This window comes from Drosophila montana, unplaced genomic scaffold (genome assembly GCF_035044405.1).
Source record: "Drosophila montana isolate Dmon_TW-CO22-7 unplaced genomic scaffold, ASM3504440v1 contig_3543_1, whole genome shotgun sequence".
NCBI lineage: Eukaryota > Metazoa > Arthropoda > Insecta > Diptera > Drosophilidae > Drosophila > Drosophila montana.
In genome coordinates this window covers 268,215-293,721 of record NW_026998424.1, presented here as the reverse complement: position 1 = coordinate 293,721, position 25,507 = coordinate 268,215, and the positions used below count along the sequence as shown (strand labels likewise).

Below are 25,507 nucleotides of genomic sequence, written 5' to 3'. Positions count from 1 at the left end.
AACGGGGATACGCAATCGCGGTCAGAACAGCTACCAGCTCCCAGCTCGCAGCTCCTGGCAGAGCCTAGTGAACTTTTTGGAGTGTGTGTGTTGGCTCCTTGTATTGATTCATTTCCAAATGTCTGTCTGTTCCACTTAGTTTGCCACGTTTTTTATTGTTCCCAGCCGCCCTATTGACGGGAGCTGCCCCCTCTTGTGCCTGTGGTTAGCTCCTGTACGTGCCACACTCTGGAGAGCGCTTGAGTGTGAGGGCGAGGGCGAGAGTGTGATTGTGTGTGCGTGGTGTGTGATTGTGTGTGCTAGTATTTATTCAAGACTTTTGATTGATTTTCTATAGGATAGACGACACGGCTTTCCCTTTTCAGTTGAATAAATAGACATGCCGCATAGAAAGGACATGAATTAAATATTTAGATGCCGCAGTCTCAGTCCCCAGCTCCATCTAAAGTCAAAGACAAGCTTGCGGATGGACATGATGACACTTTCTTGAAAATAAATATATATGTATATATATGTGCTTTTGAGGCGAAGAAACCCCAAACCGCAGAGCAGAGCATTAGCTTTGAGCCGTACAGACAGCTGCGAGTAGTGCTGGCAATTTTTCAGTAGCACTGTGGGAGGAGCAACATCCACGCCAAGTGATAAACGGAGCTGCAATTCGTGATGTTGCCGGCGGGTCAGCAACAGCAACAGCAGTCAACCAACCGAGAGGCCCAGCAAGTAGTCATTAATAAAGAACCAAGGCAAGATCCACGCCAGCGGTAAAGGTGTGTTCTCCACGTAGCTGTAGCTGTAAATGTATCTGTATCAGTGAAGAGGTACATACTGGTACATGGCCAAGCGTACTCGCATACATGTGTGCGCCTCGGGGCAGGGTTTAATGCCGGGGTGTAACAAACAAACCAGATAGATGCTCATGGCCTATACACCCATCATCGGCATCGACATGCGATGAACACGAAACAAGTTGTACACAGATAATCATAAATAAACGAGACGCAAGCACCGAGAGACGCGAGAGAGAGAGCGAGAGAAGCGGAGAGGAGCGGAAAAGAAGTCTCACAAAAAAGGAAAGAAGCGAGCAGCGTTGAAAACCCCAAACGCCTGTGTATGGGGGGGAGCGAGTCAGCAAGCACGACCACAACGACGGCGAGGATACGGATGAGCACGAGCGCCAGGCACAGGGCTAGCGCCACTGTGAATGTTAATACCGAGCAGAGCTCGAGTCGTGCCACAACCACAGTCGCACTCGCAGTCGCAGTCGCAGTCGCAGTGGCTGTGGCTGTGGCGGTGGCAGCCACAAGCACAGGCTAAAAACACATCCCTGCAGACAATCGTAGAAACACACAGCGAGGCAGATAAAAAGATACTTTTGCCATGTAGCTGTAGCTGTCGAGCAAGAGGCCATCTCGCTCGCTCTCGCACTGCCAGCAGAGCTTTCGAGCTGCGCCTGAGGTTGGGGCTGCGGCTGGGACTGGGACTGGGACTGGGGCAGGGCGCAGTTGCACAAGATGACTGCCATGTCGGTGCTACTACTGCAACAGTTAAACGTGTACAACAGTCAAGAGTCAGTCGGATTGCTGCTGCTGCTGGCCCAGGCCCAGACGCAATGCGCGATGTATCCAAATCCCGTTGACCTGTTTAATTAGAGGCAGCGTTTCATAAAAAAGTAACAAGGGCTAAGCTTAAAAGAATGGCCAATTATATAAAGTTCAGATTTTGTTTTTTTTTAAGGGCCTAGGCCTTAATTAAATTCAAGACAAGCCCAAAAAACTTTTCACCTCCCTTAATTTTCTTCACAGCTCTTTTTGTTTCCATTTCGCTTTTCCACTTCGTTGTTATCCCCCACTTTGCTGTGGTTGGGCGTACAAGTAATAAATTTAATCATAAACCAAAATAAGCGCGTTTAACCACGCTATCTTTTTTAACGTTTACATTCGCCCAATTCCACCCGAATTCCACTCATTCCATATCCCCTACGCGCTCGATTCCAATTCCATGTTGGCTGCCTGGCGATAGGAGCGCGTGCGAGCTACTTTCCTAGTTGGATGGCATTTCAATAGATACACGAAACCATATACAGATAAGTGCGCACACACACGCACACATTGATATAGCGGAGGTCCAGTGGAAAACGACTAAACAAAGTGTAACTGATGTTTTTGTGTGTCGTTTTTTGCCCACAGAACTCGGACTGTTGCCGCATCCGAGCTGCGGCGCTGCCACCTTCTCTGCCAGATTTCTGATGTTCCCAGTTCATTTTTATCGCGTTAAGTGAATATTGGACATGTGCACAAGCGACCACCCCCAATGGGAGCTGGGCATTGGGCTTTGGGGCTATGGTTCGGCCCGGTCATAAAACATTGTATGTACATAGATTGTTACCTTTGGCAACTTTCTTTTGCGGCCTCCGTGTTTTTGTGGCCGTTTTTATCGTTTTTCGTTGGGTTTAAGTGTTTATCTTGGCTCTTTCATTCAATTTTCTTTTTTCGCTCTCGTATCTAACAGTTGTTCGTGTTGTTGCACTCGCTGCTTCAACATGCACAGGGCGTGGCTTATGGTCAATGCAAAGAAGGCAAAACCTAAAAAAATGTTCATAGGGGAAGCGCGCAGAGAGCGCGCACAGTAACTGCCATGGGTACTCGGGCGATTAGGGGGTTGCCCACTGCCACAACCACAGACGTCGCCATGCGAGTGAGAAAACCGAAGCACACAGAGCGAGCGTCAGAGCGAGAAACATAGCGAGAGAGCGGGAGAGAGAGAGAGCAAGAGTGTGAGATAGAGATGGGGCGAAAAAAAAATAATAATAATCATCGGCATCTATATGGAGCTTCTAGAGCGCCGCAAGGGTCGGAAACGAGACAGTGCCGGGAAAATAAGTGGTTCCGTCGCCCTGTCGACCGATCCGAATGTCCTTGTTTGTCCTTACACAAGCTGAACATATCATAATGAGACAACTTACAGTCCCGTCACGGGCCACCCCTAAACTACGAATTATGGCCAGTTATTGAGACAAAGTTAATTTGAATGAAATCAATTCAGAGACCAACTGCTTCTAGTTTATTAATTTGTAATATAACGAACGTATTTTCTCTCATCTGTGGCAACTTGACCCGTGCTGCACCCAACAACAACAACAGCAACAAAAACAACAACAACAATAACAACAGCAACAACAACAATAACGAATTGCGAAAACTTTTCATCAGCCACACGAGCTACTCGTATAGATTCAATATAAATACAAGTGCTCCACAAATATTTGCAAAATTTAACAACTCGTAAGTTTGATTCATTGCACTCTAATAAATATTCTTCAAAATATTGTTGCTCGTTTGTCAATCGATAAACAAATAAATCGATCAATAAATTACTATCGCTTTATTTTGATTCAAGGCGTTAAAATACTTTTACTTAAGCAAAAGATGAGCTGTCAAAAGGACCTAGTCATGAAAGGCAATCGAACAAGCAGGGTGCTGGCTCAAATCCCAGGCGAGCGTGTGAATATCGCCGTGAAACCTACAATGACTTGACAACGTGCAGCAATCACCATCAGGCCTGAGATTTTCTTTAAATTTAGCAGAAGTTTAGCATGTCGCAGCCCGCGGGCGATATAAAGACTAACAAAAAATAAAGCTATTTGCGGCGCGCTGGAGATTTAATACCCTTGTTTGCAGATATGTGAGAAAAACTCGTAAATATCAAATAAATATTCGATAAAAATATATTGAAAACAGAACATTTTTCCATACAAGAACCTAGTTTTCAACCGATCGTTCCTATGTCATCTATTTAATATAGTTCGATCGGGCCTAGTCTGACGCATTTACTGCCTGCAACATAAGGACAAATGTAGTCAAAGTTTTAAGACTCACTTTAAAAGTGAGCGACATGTGCGGACATACCTATATCAACTGCAAATCTGGATTATATGCACTTGATCTGCTCAGAGTTGTCGCCTTCTATGCGTTACACATTTCATGACAGCTTTAATACCCTATAAAAGGATGTAACAAGCTAAGTTTTTCTCATTCTGATTGGGGCTACATTGTGAGAAACAAAATGAAGATTTTAAAAATTTGCAAGAATTTGTTTTTATAGCAGGCTAAATATATATAGCAGCATAATCTAATCTGTTGTATAGTCTAAGAAATACCTATGCTTCAAGTCAATAATATGGGCAGAATATTTTATGGTCTCTTAGAAGAGAGATCGCGATCTGATGAATATACATATATATACCCTCGAGCCAGCAAACTGAATATTCATATATATAAAATTATGCTCGTTGTCTAGCCATTAAATAGTTAGAGATAACAAATATATGCCAATATAGTTGTTGTTGTTCATTATTTTATCTTATTATCTTAATTCCCCTACATGATATTGTATGGATTATAAGAAGATCGGGAGTATTATGCAATCTATAATGATATTCCAGATAATGTTCTAAATACTCAACCAATCTGTTTTATTTTAAGCTTTCAAATTGTCAAGTGCTTGAGTAAAGACTTTTGTTTGGCTTTGCCAACAATCACACTGTTTAGTAAATACGTTTAAGTCGTTCGTATGTTTGTTTTGATGGATATATTATAAGGTTAATTCCGCTCAAGATGATGGCCTCATAAAGCGCTAGCTGGAGTCTTTACTTTTTAATAGACTTCTGAGTGCTCGGCGCAGCGCCAATTGACATTGGCAAAGATTTTAATTTCACATGTTGACTGCTCGACTTTGTTTATTTTATGAACTTTATTAACGCGCTCTTCGCACGTTAGCGGCTTCACGCCAGGGGGATGGGCAGGGGCAGGGAGAGGGCTGGCGAAGGCAGTGGAAGACCACGTCTAATATTAATAACAAGCTTGAACCTAATTCCTTATGATAAATGATATAAGTCAACAACCCTCGAGTTGCCCGCGATGCTCCCCCATTTACTGCTGCGGCTGTTACTGCTGCTGCCGCTGCTGCTGCTGCCGCTGCTGCCGTTACTGTGACGGCGTTTTTGCCGACGCAAGCGGTTGCTTGTTGGTAGACGACGGGACGGGCGGGCGGACATGGGAATTTCATTTACACGCGGCGGGATAATGTTCTGATGATGGCATGTTTTTTTGCATATACAAAGTATGCAAACGCAAAGAAGCGGAAAATATTTATGAAATTGCCGCAGAACTCGCAAGCGACTGTCGTAAAAAGTTGGAAAATTAGATTTTTTCTGTGTTATACACAAGCGCGCGGGTCTTTCCACCCCAAATAACAATGCCTGGCAAGGCCCCCTCAGACCGAGTTGGGGCCCCGTTTTGGGTAGATACGAAGGAAGATGGTCTGAGACGGAGCCAGAGATATTTATACTACGTTAAATATTTGCCAACACTCAACTCAAGCATAACAACTCAACTTGAGCAGTGGATTTCTGCACAGCACCACCCCCAAATATATCCCTGGCATCAACGTCATCATCATCATCATCCTTAGCCTGACTACATCCTCGAGGCTCTGCACTGGACTGGTATGAAGTTTTATTGGGTGGCGTCGTATACTTGAATTTACACCACACTTGCCTTGCTGGCAGAGTTTAATGTACTTATAATTTTCAACATGCTAATTTGTTGCTTACGTTTTGATGACCAGTTATGTAGTTGGGGCCGAGACTCGTGAAATCTCTCAATCTTTGTAGTCGCTCCGACTGAGGTGGCTAACAGCAATATATACGTAGAATTGTGTGTGTGTGTGTGTGTGTGTGTGTGCCGCTAGAGAAGCTCTGTCTCTGTCTCTGTCTTTTTTATAATCGGATTAACTGCGGTGGGTAGCCCCAAAGTATTGCTAGGATTTATGTAGGACCATAAATCGTGGTAGGTTTTTGTCGCGTTAGCCTTTGAATAAAATGGTAATGCCATCGTGACCAAACGGGCTGCTCCCTGAGGGCCCATCTAATGTTATTTCTGTGTAAAAATTAAGTTACCAATTGCCTCACATGAGCACACGTGGATTTATGGCCTGAATAGTTGCCAAAAACATATCTGCATTATTGCATATTCGTATAAGACAGAGAGTGAGGGAGAGAGATAGACTGAGACTGAAAGAGAGAGAGAGAGAGACAGAGAGACAGAGATAGAAGCAAGAGAGTAAATTTGAGTGACAGGCGCAGCCGAGATTTATTTTACTAGATTAGCAACACAACTTTTCAAAGCATGCAAAGCTATGAGACTTACATCAATTCATGAGAATCGCTAAGAAGGGCGATATTAAACAATAAGTTCTCTCATAATTGACAGTATAGCGGGAAGCATTGTTGGTCTGAGTTTGTTATAAGAGCACATACTTACATACATACATAAATAAATACAAATTGCATTTAACAGTTTTTTTAACATTTTTTCCAAGCCGATCGTACAAAAATACAACTTTCGCCCATACAGCTTTAGACCTCAATTTTCAAATATATTAGAAAATGATTTTATAAGTCGTCGGGGAGTAAGCGAAAAAGTTGCATACATTTTCCCTTAACTTTTAAAATTTATTCGGGCAATTTTCTATAACTCCGTGTTTGTAAATTGTATATTAGAATCATTAGCCTAATCGGCTGAACCGTTTCCATTATCTTCAAAACAAATATAGGTATAATAAGTGCATATAATGATAAATCGCATGCTTTAAATTTTATTTTAAAATAACATAAATTGGGTTACTGGCACACACATATGTGAATAACGTACTCTAAAAATGTGATAGCTATGGGAGAGCATATTTAGAAGTTTTTTCACGCAACTGTTTGCTATAGGAAGTGGAAGTGGAGAGAAATATCTTTAAAGCTGCCTATGATCTGTTGGATGCCTGAGTATAGGATAATCTCCAGCCTATTAGTCTGACTTGCTTGGGGTCTAAACTTTGCAATTTTTTAAGGATATGCAACTTGCTTTTATGGAGGCCCATCAACAGTATACTTTATAAGGTATGAGATGACACAGTATTATTATAGCCAGTTTATGGGTTAAAAGATGCGAATCGTTCTTGAAAGCCGTCATCTAACTAATTACAAAGTTAGTAAGTAGGAATGTAAGTGGGCTACTTACTTAAATTACTTTGAAAGTGTTGGGAGTCAAATAGAAAATTTTCTTTGAAAATATGCCAAACATTTGGCCGCAGCCCCGTTCACATTACGCATTATTTCTGTTTAGCTGGGTAAACAAACTTTTGTCGCCTCACCTCGGACTCGAGTCGACTCAACTCGACTCGCCTCACTTATTTGTTTTCACTTATCGCATTACTTAAGCGTACACACAGCGCCCGCCGGTCATTACGCGTAGGTACTGGGCACCTACCGGGTACCGGCCAGTGTGTCCACATGTGCGTGCGTCCGACTCTGAGCCTTGGTGGCCTCTCCCTGTGACGCGTACGTGAATAGAGCTATTTGGGAATAGGTGGTAGGGGTAGGGCAAGGGATAGGGATAGGTTGCTGGGGCCCTACTTCCGAGAGTGGCATCTGCATCTGTCGATTGTGCGTCTGTGTCTCCGTTATCCGGGCCGTACCGTTCAGGATGCGCTGCTGTCTTTGTGTGTATGTGTGAGTGTGTGAGTGAGCGGATTCCTGCAGGTCACATCCATTGTGCCTCTATACCCGATGGTTACGCTTCCTCCGGCTGCCTCTGGCGGCGACATTTGCACTCGCACTCACCTATTTAACGTGTTTTCATAATTGATTGCTAAACTGTTTTGTTTAGACCTCTCTGCATATATTTTTATGCAAATAATTACCGACGAGCACATAATGGACTAGCGCTGATGATGCTCTCGGTGCTGGGCGCTGGCTGCTGGGTGCTGGTGCTGGTGTCTCGATGATGGTACTGGGTCTGGTGGTTGCTGTCTTGTGGTGTTGGTGGTTGGCGCTTTGCTGTTTGCCATTTGGTTTTGCCTCTGCTCATTTTATTTGCGCACTTTTCGTGTAGGTTTTGTTTTGCTCATTTTTTTTTTTGGTGTTTGGTTTGGGTTTTGGCTTTCGGGGTGTTGTCATTAAAATATTTTTGGTTTTGTTCAGATTTTCTGGCACTGCGACTGTCTGTGCGTATGGCCCCTGCTCATATGTGCTGCATTTTATTTGCTTTTCTTTCACATTCTGTGCCCAGCAACTTTTTTGGGATGCTATACAATTCGCATTCGCATATAGTCGAGTCTTGTTGAATTATGCTCGCAGCTCTGCAGTTTTGTTCTGGCTTACTTTTTGTTAACTGATTAACAATAAGGGCTTATTTTATAGTAACTCGGATGCCAGGACGCTCTGTTGCCATGTGCACCATTTCATCCTGCCAAACACACACACACACCGTCCCCATGCTCATCTTCATTCTCATTCATATGCATATTCATGTTTATATTAAAAAAGTTTCTAACAATAAGCTTTTCTATATGCTTATTACATATTATGCAGCTCCCGTGGCTGTCTAGAGATCCACGAAGAATAAGTCTGCAAATGAAAGAGATAAATAGGGAACAGACTATGTACATACGAATCCCGGGGCTTGTGCATCAACAAAGTATTATTTTTTCCCTGGCTTAAATTTAATTGGCTAGAGCAGTCATTGTCACAGCTAATGTATCGCATTTACAAATGCCGAAACAAACAAACATTCTTGCAGCAGGAAAAGGCTGTCAATAATAAAAATAGTCCCCGTTTGGAGGATTCCGCCAGCGCATCATAACAGGTTTCGCCTAGAAATCCGCTTAGAATGATTAAAAAGTTGCAAATTTAAAGTATTACCGTGCGAACGCACAAATATGGCCAACATAAGCGGATTTCACAGACCCGAAAAATGTTCGAGGAGCCTGCTGCAGGCAGCAGCATCCCTTGTGACGGAATGGAAATTTGAATGGAAACAGAAAAACAGACGGCGAAAAGAGATATCTCGTTGTATGAGCCCAAACAAGGTCCAACAATAGATCTGTCGGTGACAAGCGACGAATCAATGGCCAGTATACAGCTCGATTTGCAAGAGAATGGAACACAAATTGAAAAGCCGGATAATGTCCAAAAATGGTGAAAACCGTGAAATGAGCAAATTAATATTCTCGAGCGGTGGGCGAGTCTCCCATTTCTCATCTCTATTGGCAGGGTCCTCATTACGCTTGATGTCTTATTCAAAGTTTCTTTGAAGTTATTTTTATCCCCTAATGGTGGCTATTTTACTTACGTCATGAAATGTGCAAAAATGTCGGTGTCAGCCGGATCGGAGCTCTATATCATATTATAGGATGTAACACTCAATATTAAGTTCTTGCATGAAAAACAATTTTCGTTTTATCTTTACCAATCTTGGCATTTACGAGTTCTGCCATGTTAGTTGCATATGAGCAAAATCGTATCAACATCGGGCTACTTTAGGAAGATATTGCGAAACATATATATTTTATGGCTAACTTTTCTGTCTTTCTAGATCCTCAGAACTGCAAACCTATATCTACAAGGGTATTTAATCTTCGTTGTGCCTTTTTTTCTTATTATTTACTTTGCCAGAAATTGTTGTTATAAGCTGGTTGAAGACCCAACTCAGAATCTTGGGGCAAGCGCCAGATGCAATTGACGGTCTGTCGGCTGAATGGAAATGTGAATATCATGGCCTGAGAGTATCGATACCAAAAAGTTGATGAATATAATTAAAACTTGTGCCTAATTGGGACGTGTCACGTTGCCAATTGCGCTTTTTTTCGAATGCAATAGTCTGCACCTTTTGCAAGTCCTGTTTTTTATATTTTTATGTTTTGCTGTTTAGCTGGCTGCAAAAGGACAATCGGACTGGTCTTTATCCTTCCTGTCGGCTGCACTGGCAACATGTGTCGCTGTTATTGTTGAATTATATGCCTAATAGGATTAAAGTATTTCGCAGTTGTTTTTTGCCTTTTTATCGCCGTCTGCCGTTTGCCGTTGCCGTTGCCGGAATTCGGGGCAACTCTCGGCTCTCCTTTGTTTTTTTGTGCGCATTCCATTCACTGAAGTTGCCCGGATTTTCCGTGGAGTCATCAATCCATTCGCTTCATCTGTACAAGCCTCCTTTAATCTAATTAGTGCGGAAAAATTGAACAGCACTGTTAACTTATATGAACAAAGCCAACACACATACAGACGCACGCATCCTGCACCAGGAGCAGAAGCAGCCGACGTGTCAAAGGCAATCCCAATCGCATTTCCCGTCAACAAGCAGCCGACTGCCAATGTGTGAGTTTGTGAATGAGCAACGATAACAGATTCAATTTTCAGTCCACACACAGCACCGGAGCAAAATCGCACAGCCCAGACGGGATTGGGTGTGGGCAGGGGCAGGGGCCGGGGAAGGAGTGTGGGTATATGGGCATGGAATGCAGGATGCGGATAGGCGTCAATGTTGTTGTTCTTCGCTCGTCATCGTTCACATGCCCCCAGGTGCTCGTAAGACACACGACATACTTGGCCTCTATATAAGTACGTATAATTACCTCGATACGAGTAAATATCACATAGATGTTTGCGCAGACGAAGACCTAATTAAACGAATGATATGAGATACTAAATATACTGTAAGCAAAAATAAAAACAATGGCGGGTTTACCCGAATATCATAGGGATCATCATAGGGATCATCACAATAATAATACAAATTATAATAAATAACTGCGCCACAAGAGCTGAGAAACTGAAACTTTAACTTAACCCTTCCTTTTGGGTCAAAGGTGAGCACTTAGTCAGGATTTTGGTAAAGTCTACCTCCAAGTGGGGGAGACGTCAACACAAAGCGCATCCATATAAGTTTGCTTTGTGTGGCTTAGGTGTCTGAGCGTCAGAATAATAAGCGGAAGGTCGCTGGTTCAAATCCATCAGCAATTTTTAATTTTTAAATTTATTTATTTACTTGGGCAATAACAAAAAATTTTAAAATAACATAAAGAAATGGTTTTTAATGGACGCTGGCAATAAGTATGCAAATTTTACTTTAATTTTGTTTGTTTTGTTAATTAAAATGTTCTTTTATTCACGGTTTTTTTTTTTTTTTGGGCTAAGCGTATTTAGTATGCGTACGAAGTTTAGGGATCGATTGTTCGTGAAAAAGGCACATTACGCAATTTCGATACAACTTGCATTTTCATCATAAACTATTGACCGGGCGACGAATATTTTCTTCTAGTCTGAAATGAAAAGTTTACTTTGTGCAAAGGCAAACTGAATCAAGCCAGATTTGAATGAAATAAATGCTCAGAAATACCGCCATGTACTGGCTATGTATATTCATATTTATGTAACACATAAACGGCATGAGATATTTCAACGAACATTGCATTAAATTATATACAAATTGGGCTGGGCGTAGCCACCCCAAAAGAGGAAACCCACCCCGCCTCATTCTCGCAGCCATGCGATGCCCTCGGCTCTAATTTGATGCACGCTCCAGCTCAGTACCCGTCGCACCCCGCGGTGTGCCTGTAAATAAGTGTTGCAGCTCGCAAATGATCGAACGGGTGCCGCTCGCCAGAGCCGCAGGAAAACAAATATCGCTGCCAGCAGAACGGGCAAAAACGCGGCTGGTTAACTAACTGCCAGCTCCGGGGAGGGAGAGAATACATAAAAACTTCTGTGACAATGACAATTTGGAAAATGCCAATAAAATAATGGCCGACAATAATTCCTGGGTGCATAACAACGGCGACCGGCCGACCCATTATATGCCGCCTTTATAATGCCAAGCAATGCGCCATATTTTGACACACAGTCTGCCATTGCAGAGGGTATTAAAATTTGGTCACGAAGCTAGCACAGCCTGAATGGGATCACCTTATTATGTTGCTGCGAACGAGACTATCAATTGAAAATACAGAAAATCAAATTCTTGACTAAACTCGGACGTTAACTAGTATTTAAATTATCTTAGTATCTTATGAGCATTTGATTAAAAACGAAAAATTATATATTCGTTATCTATAATGGCGAGAACTCAGCGAAAATTGATAATAAACAATATAATATTGCAGGGTTCGGTCAAAACAGAAAAATATAAAGTTGGGCATGCATTTTTAATGCGATGTTGATAAGATTTTGCTCAAAGCTAAGGAGAAGGTAGAGCTCGTCGAGTTTGTTTAGGATTTCTAGAAAAACAAAAAAGGTGTTCATGCAAGAATTTAAATTTGAACATTGATTATTTATCATACGTAACCTATATATAATATAATTTGTTAAAAGGAAATCGAACCTAAGCAAAGTTTCATGACGATAGCTTTAGAGCTCAGCTGAGTAGTTTGCAAGGAAATAGAGAGGCGGGCAGAAGAACTTGGCTATATCGACTCGGATGTTACTTTATGAGGTCAAAGATGCCTTCTTCAAAACTATAATACGCTTCACAAGGAACCTTTATGTCTGCGAGCATATTTCGTATTCGGTTTTTTTTTGCAAACTCTTCTTCCTTGTTTCCATATAGCTGAGTGGCTGCTCATTTGCTCTACATTTGTTTCATTCAGCCTATGGAATATATTTAACACAATGAGAAATACTTTTAATGCCAATATTTGATCTTAGCGACAGCTGATTAGGACTTAATTTTGTTTTTCTTTTAGCCGGGGAATCGATACTTAGCGCGTCGTTCATAACTGCCGACTGCAGAAACAAACATCGAAATGCTGTTAGCTGCATACTGCTGCCAGTTGCCAGTTGTTGCCGCAGGTGCTGTTCAATTTCTGTCTGCGGCAACGACTGCGGCCTAAAAGGACAGTTCGCCTGTCGAAAACGTCTTCGCCAAACCGACAGACAACAACAAGTTCACGCCCCGCAGCTTGGCGCAAGTTGCGTGCCGTAAATTTGAGTTTGCAGAAAAGTGGAAACCTTACCCACATCTTGGGGGGAATGGGGAGGGGGTTGCTGAAGGTAGATCCTTGGAACAGGTGCGAAGCATGCGAGCACTACGAGCAGTCGGCAGTTGGAGCCCCCAAGTCCATGTTGTGTAGTTGGTGTTGAAACAGAAGCAATTATATTGTTTGATTTATTTCGTCATTGCGTGCTCCTCTTCCTTATGCCAGACTATAAATATGTGTGTGTGTGCGGGAGTGCGGGTGTATCTGAGTGTGAGTGCGGGCGTCTGTGTGTGTGCGTGACTTTATGTTTTGTAATGTAATTGCAAGTTGGCGAGCTTTCAATCGCCGAGTGCGATTCAAGATAAGTGCCGCATAGACACTCAAATTACAGCGCAGCGTCTTCAATCTTGCAATAAAAAAGTCTTTATGTCACGCCCTCAAACTGTCAGTAACCTTATTGTATGTGCCTGAATACATTTATCACTCCCCCCAACAAAGAAAATAATATGCATATACACAGCCAAACATAGGCACATTAGCATGCGTGGCTAGACCAGAATTTACGAGTTTATCCATTAATACAAAACGAAACTTTTGTTATTACAACGAAAACACACGAAAAGGGCATAAACTTTCGATGTTATCTGCTTGTGTATAGTTACGGTTCCAGTCGGTGATCCGGATATATACATATATACAAATGTACCAAGGCTGCAAGCCGGTTTTTAGCCTGTTCCAGCTCGGATCTACAAGCTGGTTCGAACCAAAACAACGACAACTTTTGTGTTTGCAGCCTTGATATTTGCCTAAAATATCGATCTGCATTTGGTTTATCGATTTCTGCGGACTCCTAGTTTAAATTGCGATTACATAATAAGTATTTGTCCTAATTAATTACAATTTGGCATTCATTTAGCTGCATATCAAAAGCCACACACAATGTGTCGCATTTACAATCGCAGCCAACTAAATAAATAAGCCCAGTTATCAGTAGTTGATCAGAGCCAAAATGTCAATTACATGGCCCATGGCTACATTTGGTCGCGTTACGGTAATAATTGTGTATGCATTATCATCCGCTGATAATACAACACACATCTATCTGTTCTGCTATCTCTGTGTTCATTACCTTCCATTAGACCAACAGATTGATTTTGCACAACAAATCAAATAAATAAATGTGGCCATAGCACGTTTATTTGAGCCCCATCGATTCAATAAACATTAGCCAACCCCAAACAAAACTCTCAAAACTTAATGCAAATATGCTGAATATGGTATGCACACGTTCCTGAACATATAAATCCACGTAAACCAATTTTAGTTGATCAAATAAGGGAAATTTGGTTTAGGTCAAGCCAATTTATAAGCTTATAAGATTGTGTTGAGATAAAAAATAATATTAACTTATGAGAATTGATGAAGGACACGATGTGTTATCTTATGAAAACTTACTCTATGTCATTCGGTTATTAAAAACTTTTCCGATGAGAATCAAATTAAACATTTTCTTCTAAAGCTTAATTTAAATTGTTTTAATTTATCTAATAAAACTGTCGTATATATTTAGAATATATCTGTAAATAATTGAATAAATTATGGGATAAACTATCTGTTTTACGAATAAATAAAACGTTGACACCTTAACTTATCGAATTTTCTTCTTGGGGGAAAAAGGTTTATGTATAGGGAAATTTGTTACAAATATCTAAACTACCCTTGTTTCGCAAAAAGTAGTCTCCTTGGGATTGTAAAAACATTCTCCCTTATTGTATAAGAATCCTTACATAAAATTCCATCCTTAAGAATTAGAATAAGAATAAGAATCCTTGAATAATATATTAATAATTATTTTGCCTCAAAATAGTACAAGATGGTTCTTATAAAAACCACCGTAAAACCCACAATATGTCCACTTAAAAAGTTCAAGTTTAAGATCTCGTTTATAAGAAAGATAAAACATATTTTATATATTCATAAAGGTTACCCCTTGGAAAGAAGTAAAAAAGGTATATAATAAAGTTTTTAGTCTTTTAACATTATACTATATTATTCCCCGAGCAATCTTTCAGCTTATGCGAGCAACATTTCGTATGCCTAACGGCAGTTAAGCCCAACTTAGTAAGTATCGGGTCTTTGCGTTGGATATCGTGGCTTGGTCTTGGGTGCCCACTGCGACACTGTTCGGGCAGATAAATTATGAGGCGCGGCGGGTGGTTTATCTGTGGCAGTAGCATAGATAGCAGTGAAAAGATAGCTGCCCCCGGCAGTCAGTCGCACACAGCACAGCAGCTCATGAATTGGCTCTAAATTAATTATTTACGCATTTGAATTGAGGCAGTGTGTTGAGAACTGATTTCGAAATGGCCGGCAGACAGGCGGCTTGCCGCGTGCCGCATTACGAGCGCGGAGCGCGCTACCCGCCTCATGCTGCCGCTCTTAATTTACCAATCAAAAACTCGTAATTAACCTAATAAGCCTTCGAGACGGGCTGCGTGTCCCGTCGCGTGCCCCACGCTGCCGTCGACGCATTGTTGAGCGCGGCAAAGACCCCGTCATAATTGACGCCTGGCCGCGCGAGTTAAATGGATTATGTGACGCAACTCACTTCGTAACAAATAATGGCGCCCAACGTGCCCCAAATTGATCAAAAGAACGCAGTGCATAGGGGCAACGATCATGTACTTAAGCTCTTATATACCACATATGTATATAATAGAGCGTAAGGCCTAGGAAGATGACATTTTTACAGAAGCTGCTCTTGGGATTGCATGAAAAACATCAAGAACTTGGCGCTTGCTTAATGTAGAAGAGGTAGGTCTCTGATTCTAATCCAGAAGCATTTGTAGCTATCGCATATTACGTAAACAATTTCGTTACAACTCGCATTTCCAATACTATTAATTTGACCCGGACTATTTAGGACTATTTTTAGCCATTTCTAAACGCTGACTATGTTGACAAATCGGTTTTGCGCATACACATGCATATATATTTCGATATACATGCGTACATGTGTACATGCGCATGTGGCAAGGCATGTCAATATTTCCCGCTCATTACTTCCGGTCATTGTTTAATTTATGGCACGGCACATTTAAGCCATTGTTGTGCTTATTTATATTATGCCTACTCGCTCATTACATTTTAGCACTAAACGCAAAAACAGATTTTCACACAATAACCACAGTGCCAACCACTAAATCCCTAGCTAAACAGCCCTAAAACAAACACTCGTACGCATGGCAACGACTGTCGCTTCGACAATATTTGCTTAGGACGCGACGAGCCTTTCGACATTCTCCGCATGCGCAACCCCAGGCAGAGTGAAAAGTTACTGCTAATACCATTACCATGGGATCACAATTACAGGTCAAACTGATGCGCAGGCCAACCAAATGGAAGATTCTGCCGGTTGCCGAGCAACTCAAAAGATGACAATTTGTGTGACATTAGGTAAGAAAGTTGGCATATTTTTTTTTACTAAAAAACAATTTATTTTTATTTAAGCCCGAACTATCAATGAATATCCAATTTGACATTCGGGTTTCTTAGCATAATTCGACGACTATGAGTGCTTTTTACTCAAAACTTGCTATTTAAGTTCTTCTGTATATAGTATATAGGGACTAATTATTTTTAAATTGTTTATAACTTTCCCCGGTTCCCCAAAGAAGGCAGGTTTGATGCTAGGGCCATGCGCTATGGTATAAACACACTTTTGTATGACATATTTAAGCCCTGAGCATTTCATAAAGATCGCGAAATAAATACCGAAGTTAATCAAGAATGCATTTCCCCATAGTATGGAGAAGATGCACAGCCTTAGCCTAATTTTTCGTTTAAAACGAGCTTAGCGCTGGGTTCAAAGTATATCCTAGTCGGGCACTGCCGAAGAGAGCACTTTTAATTGTTTACATTGCCAAATGTTTTCAAAAGTTACTAAAATATAAAAACAAATTATATTGATTGCGGATTTCGAAGAGTTGAGAGCTTCTACATACTATATTTATAGAAATAAGTAATTTAAGCAATCTATGCATGCTATAGAATAAAATATAATGCACGTTTGCAGTTCGCAGAAGAAGTATACATACAAAATATACAATATATATGTTTGTAGACAGATATATGTGTGTGTGTATATAACCGAGGAAAAAGGAAATGTGCGCATCGTTTCGAATTGTAAGCAATTTCAACGTCCGATGGGAAAGGAAAACCGTTGACAATATTGCAATGGCTGGCAGAAGAATAATAATTCGGCGTGCGGAAAAATCCGTGACATCATAAATTATCAATAATCACACTTTGTTTTGACAGGATGACGACTGTCGCATCTGAACCGCATTGTTGTCTCTATTGACATAGCGCGCACACATACCGACTCGCCTGCTAACACATATGTGTCTGTGCCTGAGTGTGTGTCTGTGTGTATGTGTGTGTACACACATATGCCAGGGACGTAAGCGGTAGAGCTATTGAATCCTCATTGTGACCAGCAATGACGCGGACTAATACTACTCCGAGCAGCACGTAGTTGCATGGGGGGCGCGCCACACATAGAGATAAATAAATGACAGGATGCGAATGACGCGGTCCTGGAATCCAGTTGATTTTCGCTTTATGCCGTGTAGTTATGCCAGTTGGCCAGTCGAATCCCCAGCCCGAATCCCAGTCCGAGCCCTATCCCTCGCAGGCGACAAATGACACAGTCTGGGGTTGGAGCCGCCGGACTCGCTTGTAACTGCCAAACAATTTATCGACGAGGAAAGCACATTGTTTTACTATTATTTTATTTATTTTCCTGCAGTCAAGTTGCCAAAAACGAGGATGGTTTATGAAATTACTTAGTCAAACGTTCATGGAGAGCTAGAGATTCCAGTTACGTATGTGCATATATATTAGATATAATTGATTGAATATTTAATAATTATTTCGACATAGCATCTGTAAGCATACAAATGGATTTCGATTTATTCCTTATACTTTCACTATAAATTAAAGTATTGAAAAGTATTTAACCTTAGTCATACCACTGAGTTTGGGGAGTGGCCAGTTGTACCACCTGATTTACCTAATTTATTACTTTATAGCTCGAACAAAACTAATCGGGACTTGATCTCAATATAATAGCATAATGTGTAGCACAGTAAATCGTTAAATTGTAGGGCACAAAACAAGGTCGGTCTTATCCGTAGATTAACTGTCAATTAGTGCCATATATAGTCAACAAAAAGAGAATAAAATTGTTTCATAATATTTATAATTAAAATAATTTTTGAAGCTCCACAAAACTGTGTGCGCATGATTATAATTTGAATATTTATCGGGCGGACATAAATCGAAATCGGTACTAAACATTAAACATGGCATTTAATGGCATCACGTGTGTGTGCATGTGTTTTGTATTGAATCTACAATATTAATAACATTGATAAAACTCGACTGAAAACGTTCGACCTCATTTGTATCAACCTTTCGCCGGGCAATTAACAACAGCAGCAGCAGCAGCAGCATATACAGCTATGGCCGGGGAGTACGACAAAAACTCAGATACGGATGCAAACGACCAGAGGCACACATCGACCTACAGCAACAACAACAAAAGGCAACCACAACAACCGAGTGAGTAGCAACAAAAAGCTTTTTAGTCAGCGATAACACTTATGTATGGGTATTGTAGACGTATTATTAAATGCCATGTTTTGTTAACGGCCGAAACCGTTCCCAAAATTGTCAACCCACACACAAACGCACTGAAAGCGACAACATTTGTATCTGTTGTCGGTGTCGATGTCGATGTCGGAGCTGCTGTTGTTTGGAGCTCTAATTTGAGACACGATTTTGTTAATGTGTTTTGTGTGCAGCTCGCTCCAACCAAAATCAAAACGCTGATGATGAACTGTGAATAGTTCCAACTCCCGAGCTGTGTCCCGATTTAAAATGTCATTTTAAATTAACTGAATAAAATGCGCTTGATAATGGGTATTTAGATAAAGTCCTTTTTAGGTATATGAAATTCATGTCTCAATAGTCTTAAGATAACTTATATCAACAAATATATGTATAAATAAATGTGTAAATATGCACTTACCCGAAAACTTATATTCATACGAAGGATTAGCTTATTGTCATTTATTAGTAGAGGGCGCAGCCTTCTATATACACACATCACTGAAAAAATAAGTAGAGAGTTAGTAAGAATAAGAGCAGGAGAAAGGAATAAAATGAGAGAGAAACGTAAAAAGAGAGAGAGCGAGAGAGAGAGAGAGAGAGAGAGGGAGAGAGAGGGAGAGAGAGAGAGAGAGAGAGATAGAGGGACAGAGAAAAAGAAGAGCAGATATAAAGTGAATTAGTTTGACACCAAAACTTTTAAATATAATAATATTGATATATATTTCATGAGAATTTATAAGACGAACTTAAATTCATGAGAATCGCAGAGTAGGGTGCTGTTCAATAGAACTAAGCTAATCCAAAGAGCGATCCAAATATATTTTAAGCTTGAGGCAAATGGGAAAATAGATTGCATTTAATAAATTTCGCGGGTAGTCTCTTAATTTGTATAGGATTGTAGAAGAGTATTGCATAGTCGTTTACATTCGACTGCAACATGCTCACTTGTTTTTAATTTACATTATTTTGAGTAAAAGCTGCATTAGGATCGATTCTAATTAATAGGTTCACGTGGTTTTCAACGTATTCTAACTTCTTCATTAATTCATTTCATCCAGTGGAATGCTGCATGAACTATTGAGTATGGATATTATCGCTGAGGGCGTGAGGTTAGAGCGGCCCAGACAAAACGCTTCAAGTGAGGTGAAGTTGTAATTGAACTACTGGAAACGGCTTCTAACTTTTCAAAGAAAACATCGTTAGAGCCAGGGGCAACAGAGGGCAACCGGGGGGCATCAGCTCACCAGCTCACCAGCTCACCAGCTCGCCCGCTTTCCTGCTTAACTGAATGACGATGACTGAACTGGGGCGCAGAAAGTGACTTGTCATTAAACATGAAACTCTTGCAGCGTCAGTTCTCATAATTGTGTTGAGTGCCAGTCGTTGTTGTTGACTCTTAATGTTGTTTTCTTTGCATGCTGATTAGTTGAGCTCGGGGAATGTCCCTGTCTGTCTCACAGTCCCGCCGTACCGCCGTCCCCTACCCCACCCCCACTTGCTATTGAAATTGTCAGTCGCGGGCCCGATTGCAGAATGAATATCGTTATACATTCATATGTAGAAGAATATGAAGAGGCCAAACCAGACCATGACTACTCTTACTCCAATGCAGTCAACATCTTTCTACTCACAGATGAATGTACATACACACATACATAAATACACTTACACACAGACAAACACACACATACAGAGCACTTTGGCTGCTCGCGAGCGAGTGTTTTGATTAATGATGATACATGAAATTAATTTCAATTCCTACTCGGAGGCGATTGTTTGCGTTTGAAATGAAAGCCTTTTCACACCGCTTCAGATACGACCTCGACTCCAGATTCATATATTGAAAAATGTTACTAGGCTTCTTATTAATACTTCTTTTGACTGCATTGATTCGTTAACAAAATCTGAATTCAACTCTGTCTTTTTAACCATTCCTTAAAAAGCAATCGTGCATAATGTCATTAGCGCTGCATCATCCTCCTTCCAAGCACTCAAAGCTGTTGAATAAATCCCGCAGAATGGCTTTGTTGTGCTTACATTAGCCTCCGTAATGAGCTGATTTTGATTCGAGAATTCCACTTTATGCACAATGTCGTTATGATCATTATGATCATGCTTAGACTGGCAGAGTCATCCGTCCGATTTGTTAGCCCCTGCACACACACACACTCTATGAGGATCACTTGTATGGAGGCTTGAAAAACCTGCACATCTTGTTCGGAATCTTTGGGGATATTTTATCCAATTTGAATCTAAAGAGAAAAGATTTTTCAACTACCATTTTCCAACGAAGCAGATGTGAATTATGCAAAATGCGTGCAACATTTCTCAAATGAATTTTTACAAATATTTTAGTAGAATGTGTTTGATCATTTTTCACGATTTTCTACAATTGCGGGTGGAACTTTTTAAAACCAAATCATATTATGTTACTGCACTTAAATATCAGCTTCTTCATTTAAGGTTTGGTCTGCCAGTCAGGAAAAGTTGTATCGATCGAGTATATACCCATTATGAGGGATATACCCATTAAAGGGTCACGGAATAAAAGAAACGGAAGGACTTGCGTTTGTACATTTACATTATAAAGCTTGTAATGAATTGATGAGTGTGAATATATCTCTGTGAGATAAACTGATAAGGAGAAACAAGATTTTACTGCTCTTTTCAATCAGATACTTGTTAATGGCGTGTCTGCGGTGGGTAATGTTCTTGATAAAGCACGGAATTTATGCTAAACCTGTAGCGGGCTGCTACTTGCTAACATATGTATGTATATGTGAGTGCGAGTGTGTGTGACTTCCAGATATAAACAACTGTCCGTGAGTATATAACACAAATTAAAAATGTTAACGTTTTTACAAGTTAACATTGAAAATCGTTTAGCGGCAATTACCATCAAATGTTGGCAACTCTTTGATGTTTACCGATGTTTGGACGCCAGTAATCCCAACTTGGCCTAAACATTTCAAGCATTCCTTTGGCCGTGCCGCAACTAGTGCCCTGTCGCCGGCGTTTGTGGCAGGCGACTCTGACTCTGACTCCGACTCCGGCCGGCTCCGGCTCAGGCTGTCGGCCACTAGATGGGCCATGCGCATGCGCACGCGCACTAAATAAACCAGCGGCATCTGTTTTGCAAGCCGGCATCGTCAACGGCAACGGCAACGACACGGCCCAGCTCTTGTGTCGCCAAGAGCCACGACTAATGTGCCGCGAGCGACAGTACTCGTATTAACAAGGCAAATACACCACGGTCCATGCAAATCGACGCCGCAATCGTAGATCCCAGCCTAGAGGCCCCTTCTCTAGGCCTGCATTTTGAGAAAGACAACACCCAGAGCCAATGAGTGGGTAAATAAGACAAATGATAAAAGGCAGCAACAGTCAAACATCGCTGACTGTTTCAACAGCAACAGCAACAACAACAACATCAGCAAGAACAACAAGCACAAGCACAACAACGACAACAACAATAAGTAAAAATGTTGCAGTCGGGTGTAAACGACTGCGTTATACTTGTTCACAGCCCAATAATATTATTTAAAAAATCTATCCGCTAAATTTATTAGAAAAACTTTTTTTTTATATTTTGTTCCTGAGGGGCCCATGGACTTTCAAGCTCAACTGTCAAGTATAGTTTTTAATCCATTTTTTAACGGTTTGAAGATGAATATACTCTGAGATTTGCGTAAGTCAGATATTTATATAATGTCACATTTTAAATAGGCTAAAAACACAGCAAAAATTTACAAATTTACAGTGCTCTATCTGCAAAAACTTGCTGATTTTAGAGTTAAGACTTTGGCAGTATAAGTAGTTATTTCTCGGTTAGCCCAACCCTCCACCGGGCGTGTCAATATAAATGTTAAGACTTTGTCTACAGTGGGATAAGTACCAGCATATATACCAAGTTTAAGATCTCTAGACGCAAACGGGGCACAATAACCAATATACTCCTCTTCCGCTTGCTAAGGGGTATAACAACAGTTGTCGTTGTCGCTATTTGAATAGGTATTTGCCATTGCCAGCCAATGACTCGGAACAACGCGCACACACGCACACACGCCGAGAATTGGAATGATTATCACATACCCAGAGATCCCCCCGACACCCCTTGTGGGACTAAAGCGGCCATTGATTTCTATTTGTTGAACACAGATGCGAGTTGAGTCGAGTAGAGCTGCCGATGCTGCTGTCGCACAGACACACACACCAGACGCACACTCGCACATGCATATTCACATAGTTAGAGACGATCATCAGATGCGACGCAGCCGTTTTCGCTGCTGTTTCGACTGTTTCGACTATTTGCCAAGTCTGGAGTGCGATCTCTTGGCTGGTTTCCGCCGTTGCGCTTCGAAAGCCAGTAATCCGTTAAATGTGAGCAAATAGGTAAACAGTGTCGGATGTCATAATGGAATCTTAAAATGCCGCAGACCAAACGATCGATTGGTTGTCCCCCAACATTTCAGATGGCGGCTGTACAAATATTTGAAGCGATGCGAGAGCTAAAAGCGAACTCACTTAGTATTTGGTATTATATTCAACATAACGCGCTGATTGGTTGTTTAGGCCGCATTCTGTTATATCTATAACTAGTAATACGGGCATGAACTATTGCATTGAACAATGCAATCCATAAATGGATGAACATTAGACAGCGACAACAGCTATAACAATTGCCTTAAAAGCAATCAAAAGTCGCGCACTCTTTCCAAAAGGCAAACGGATGAGTCTTTCCATTTTTCCTATACTCTATATGGGTATGATGTTTTTGTGCAAATGTATGTAACAGGCAGAAGCAAGCATCAATGACCCTATTAAAAAAGAATATCAGACGTCGACCTGAGTCGATCACGGAGACCACAAAAGCTTCAAACTTTATATTTGAAATACAGAACAATTTAATTATTTTTCCATATATCCTTTCATTCTTAAGATATGTGTTCTTAGAGAAGACTCGAGGATTATAAGACCTTATTTACCAAAGAATGGTTGGAGGAAGTAGAAGCACAGTCGCTGCAGAAAGCAAGGATGTTCGATTGGAATGGCAGGTTTTTGCTTTTTTCAGAGTATCTCCTAGTCATGCACTCCCGTGTAGAGCACAATAGCTAGTTTTTTTTTTTGCAGAGATGAATTGCAATTGCCATTGGGCCATGTTCGGGAGTGGGCTAAAAGGTAAGAGCTCTAACAAACAGGACAAATATTTAGACGGAGTTGTGCGACGCCTGGCCAAGCCAAAGACATGCTGAGATGAATATATATGCACATACATATTGTACATAGCGTACGCATGTATGTAGGCTGGCATGTATTTGCACTGTAAGTGGATTATCGCACATGTGGCAGCCACTTTTTGCGTGCGAACGGGTACGGGTAAGGCGCAAGTCGCAAGCGGCAAGTGGCAATTGGCAACTGGGAACTGGCAACAGGCGACTGCGCCAGCTCCGATGACGACGACGACGACGTTTTAGCTATCGCTATCGGCGGATCGGGCGGGCAGTCGCTCAACTGACGACAAGTCTCATTGGTAGTTCGGGCATGTCGACGCAATTAAAAAAACGCCTTCTTTGGTATGACTTCTGGATTTGGCATCGAGGCGCAGGTGCGGCATATGTATGCAAGCCGCGAGCTGTTAGTCCATGACGCACGACCGACGCCGACAAACACGGCGCCCAACCGCCCCCTCCCCCATCCATTTCAGAATGCGTACGACTCAGCGCGCACAATAGGCTATGCAAATTTGTGGCACAAACAATCAAACTGCTAAACGCCTGCTGACCAAAGATCAATTGTTGAACTGTGCACCTAGGAATGTGTTGTACTACAATTCGATTTTGCCCGGATGGAGCACAGATTAGGTGGCACATCTACATGGTGGGCAACGGTCTGTTTAAAACCTTCTAAAAGAGACAATTGTCACCAAACGCGTAACGCATTTAAGGAGCTGTGAGATGCCCTTCACATTGAACAATATATTAATATATATATATATATGTATGTAAATTAGCGGGTATTCCATGGCTTCGCCCTTGGTTATATTATGTTTTTCTTAGATACTTGAATATATGTTTAAAGTCCATTGAATAAAGAACCAAACGTTTGAAGCAATTGTTGGCGCCCAAATTAGTCTTGTGGTAAGAATCTTGAAGCCTAAATTAAACCTCTAACCCGCATTTTCCATCCAAGTGCGGGGTATTTAGCTAAAACGTATCAAGTAAATTTTACAAATATCTTTGTAAATTCATTTGAAGCCAACCGGATGATAAACAAATAGATTCTGTTCAACCATATTCCCCCCAATTTACAAGAGTTGCGGATGGAATTTTCCAAAGCACCGACTAAGCGTTCACCTCCACCTGGTGTTAGTGGTGGCGGTTAAAGCCAAAGGTAAAGGTAGCTAAAGTAAAAATTTGATCAGTCAGTCGTTCATGGCAAACAGTTTTATATATAGAGCTAAAGCTGATTTTCTATATATGTTTCTACGCAAACTTGACATTTCTATTAGAGGAGAGAGAATAAAACTTGACATATATCGTATGAGATAAGAGTATGGATATGCTGCCTGCAACACGAAGACAGCTTTCCACCCATTTTCCGATCGTGGAATTTGACGAAACACTTGCCTATTGCTCACCCGTTTTGGTTATGCTTATTATGATCAAATCATTTATATTCCGGTGATTTAGTCAGTTACTTGTTCCAAATATAGAGAAGTAGAGAATGGCACAAGCTGGATTTTATAAATATATGAGGACATGCTGGATCTATCGAATTTCAAATACTCTGCATCCAAGAAATTTTGGGGGTATCGAATCACAAATATTGAAACTATATATTACTCATAATAAAGCACATCTATTATATACTACTATTACTAATAGTATTTATTTTACGACGAATCTAATTACTCTACCACTATTTCTAATTTACTACTACTACTCTCACTACCATTAAAACTCCTAAAAGTTATGTTGAGCAACTATTAGTCCATAAAATAAAATTAGGTGGGGTCATAAAATTGACTAAGCAG

The 25,507-nt window shown here is 41.0% G+C and overlaps 1 protein-coding gene across 1 annotated transcript in view; it reads right to left on the bottom strand.

Annotated features, from left to right (window-relative positions):
- mirr (mirror) overlaps nt 1–18,964 on the bottom strand; it is a 42,692-nt gene extending 23,728 nt beyond the window's left edge. Inside the window, exon 1 of the mRNA XM_064692294.1 lies at nt 18,893–18,964. Coding sequence (XP_064548364.1) covers nt 18,893–18,910 — 18 coding nt within the window. The 5' untranslated portion in view covers nt 18,911–18,964. The remainder of the gene's footprint in view (nt 1–18,892) is intronic.
- Between the last annotated feature and the right edge of the window lie 6,543 nt (nt 18,965–25,507).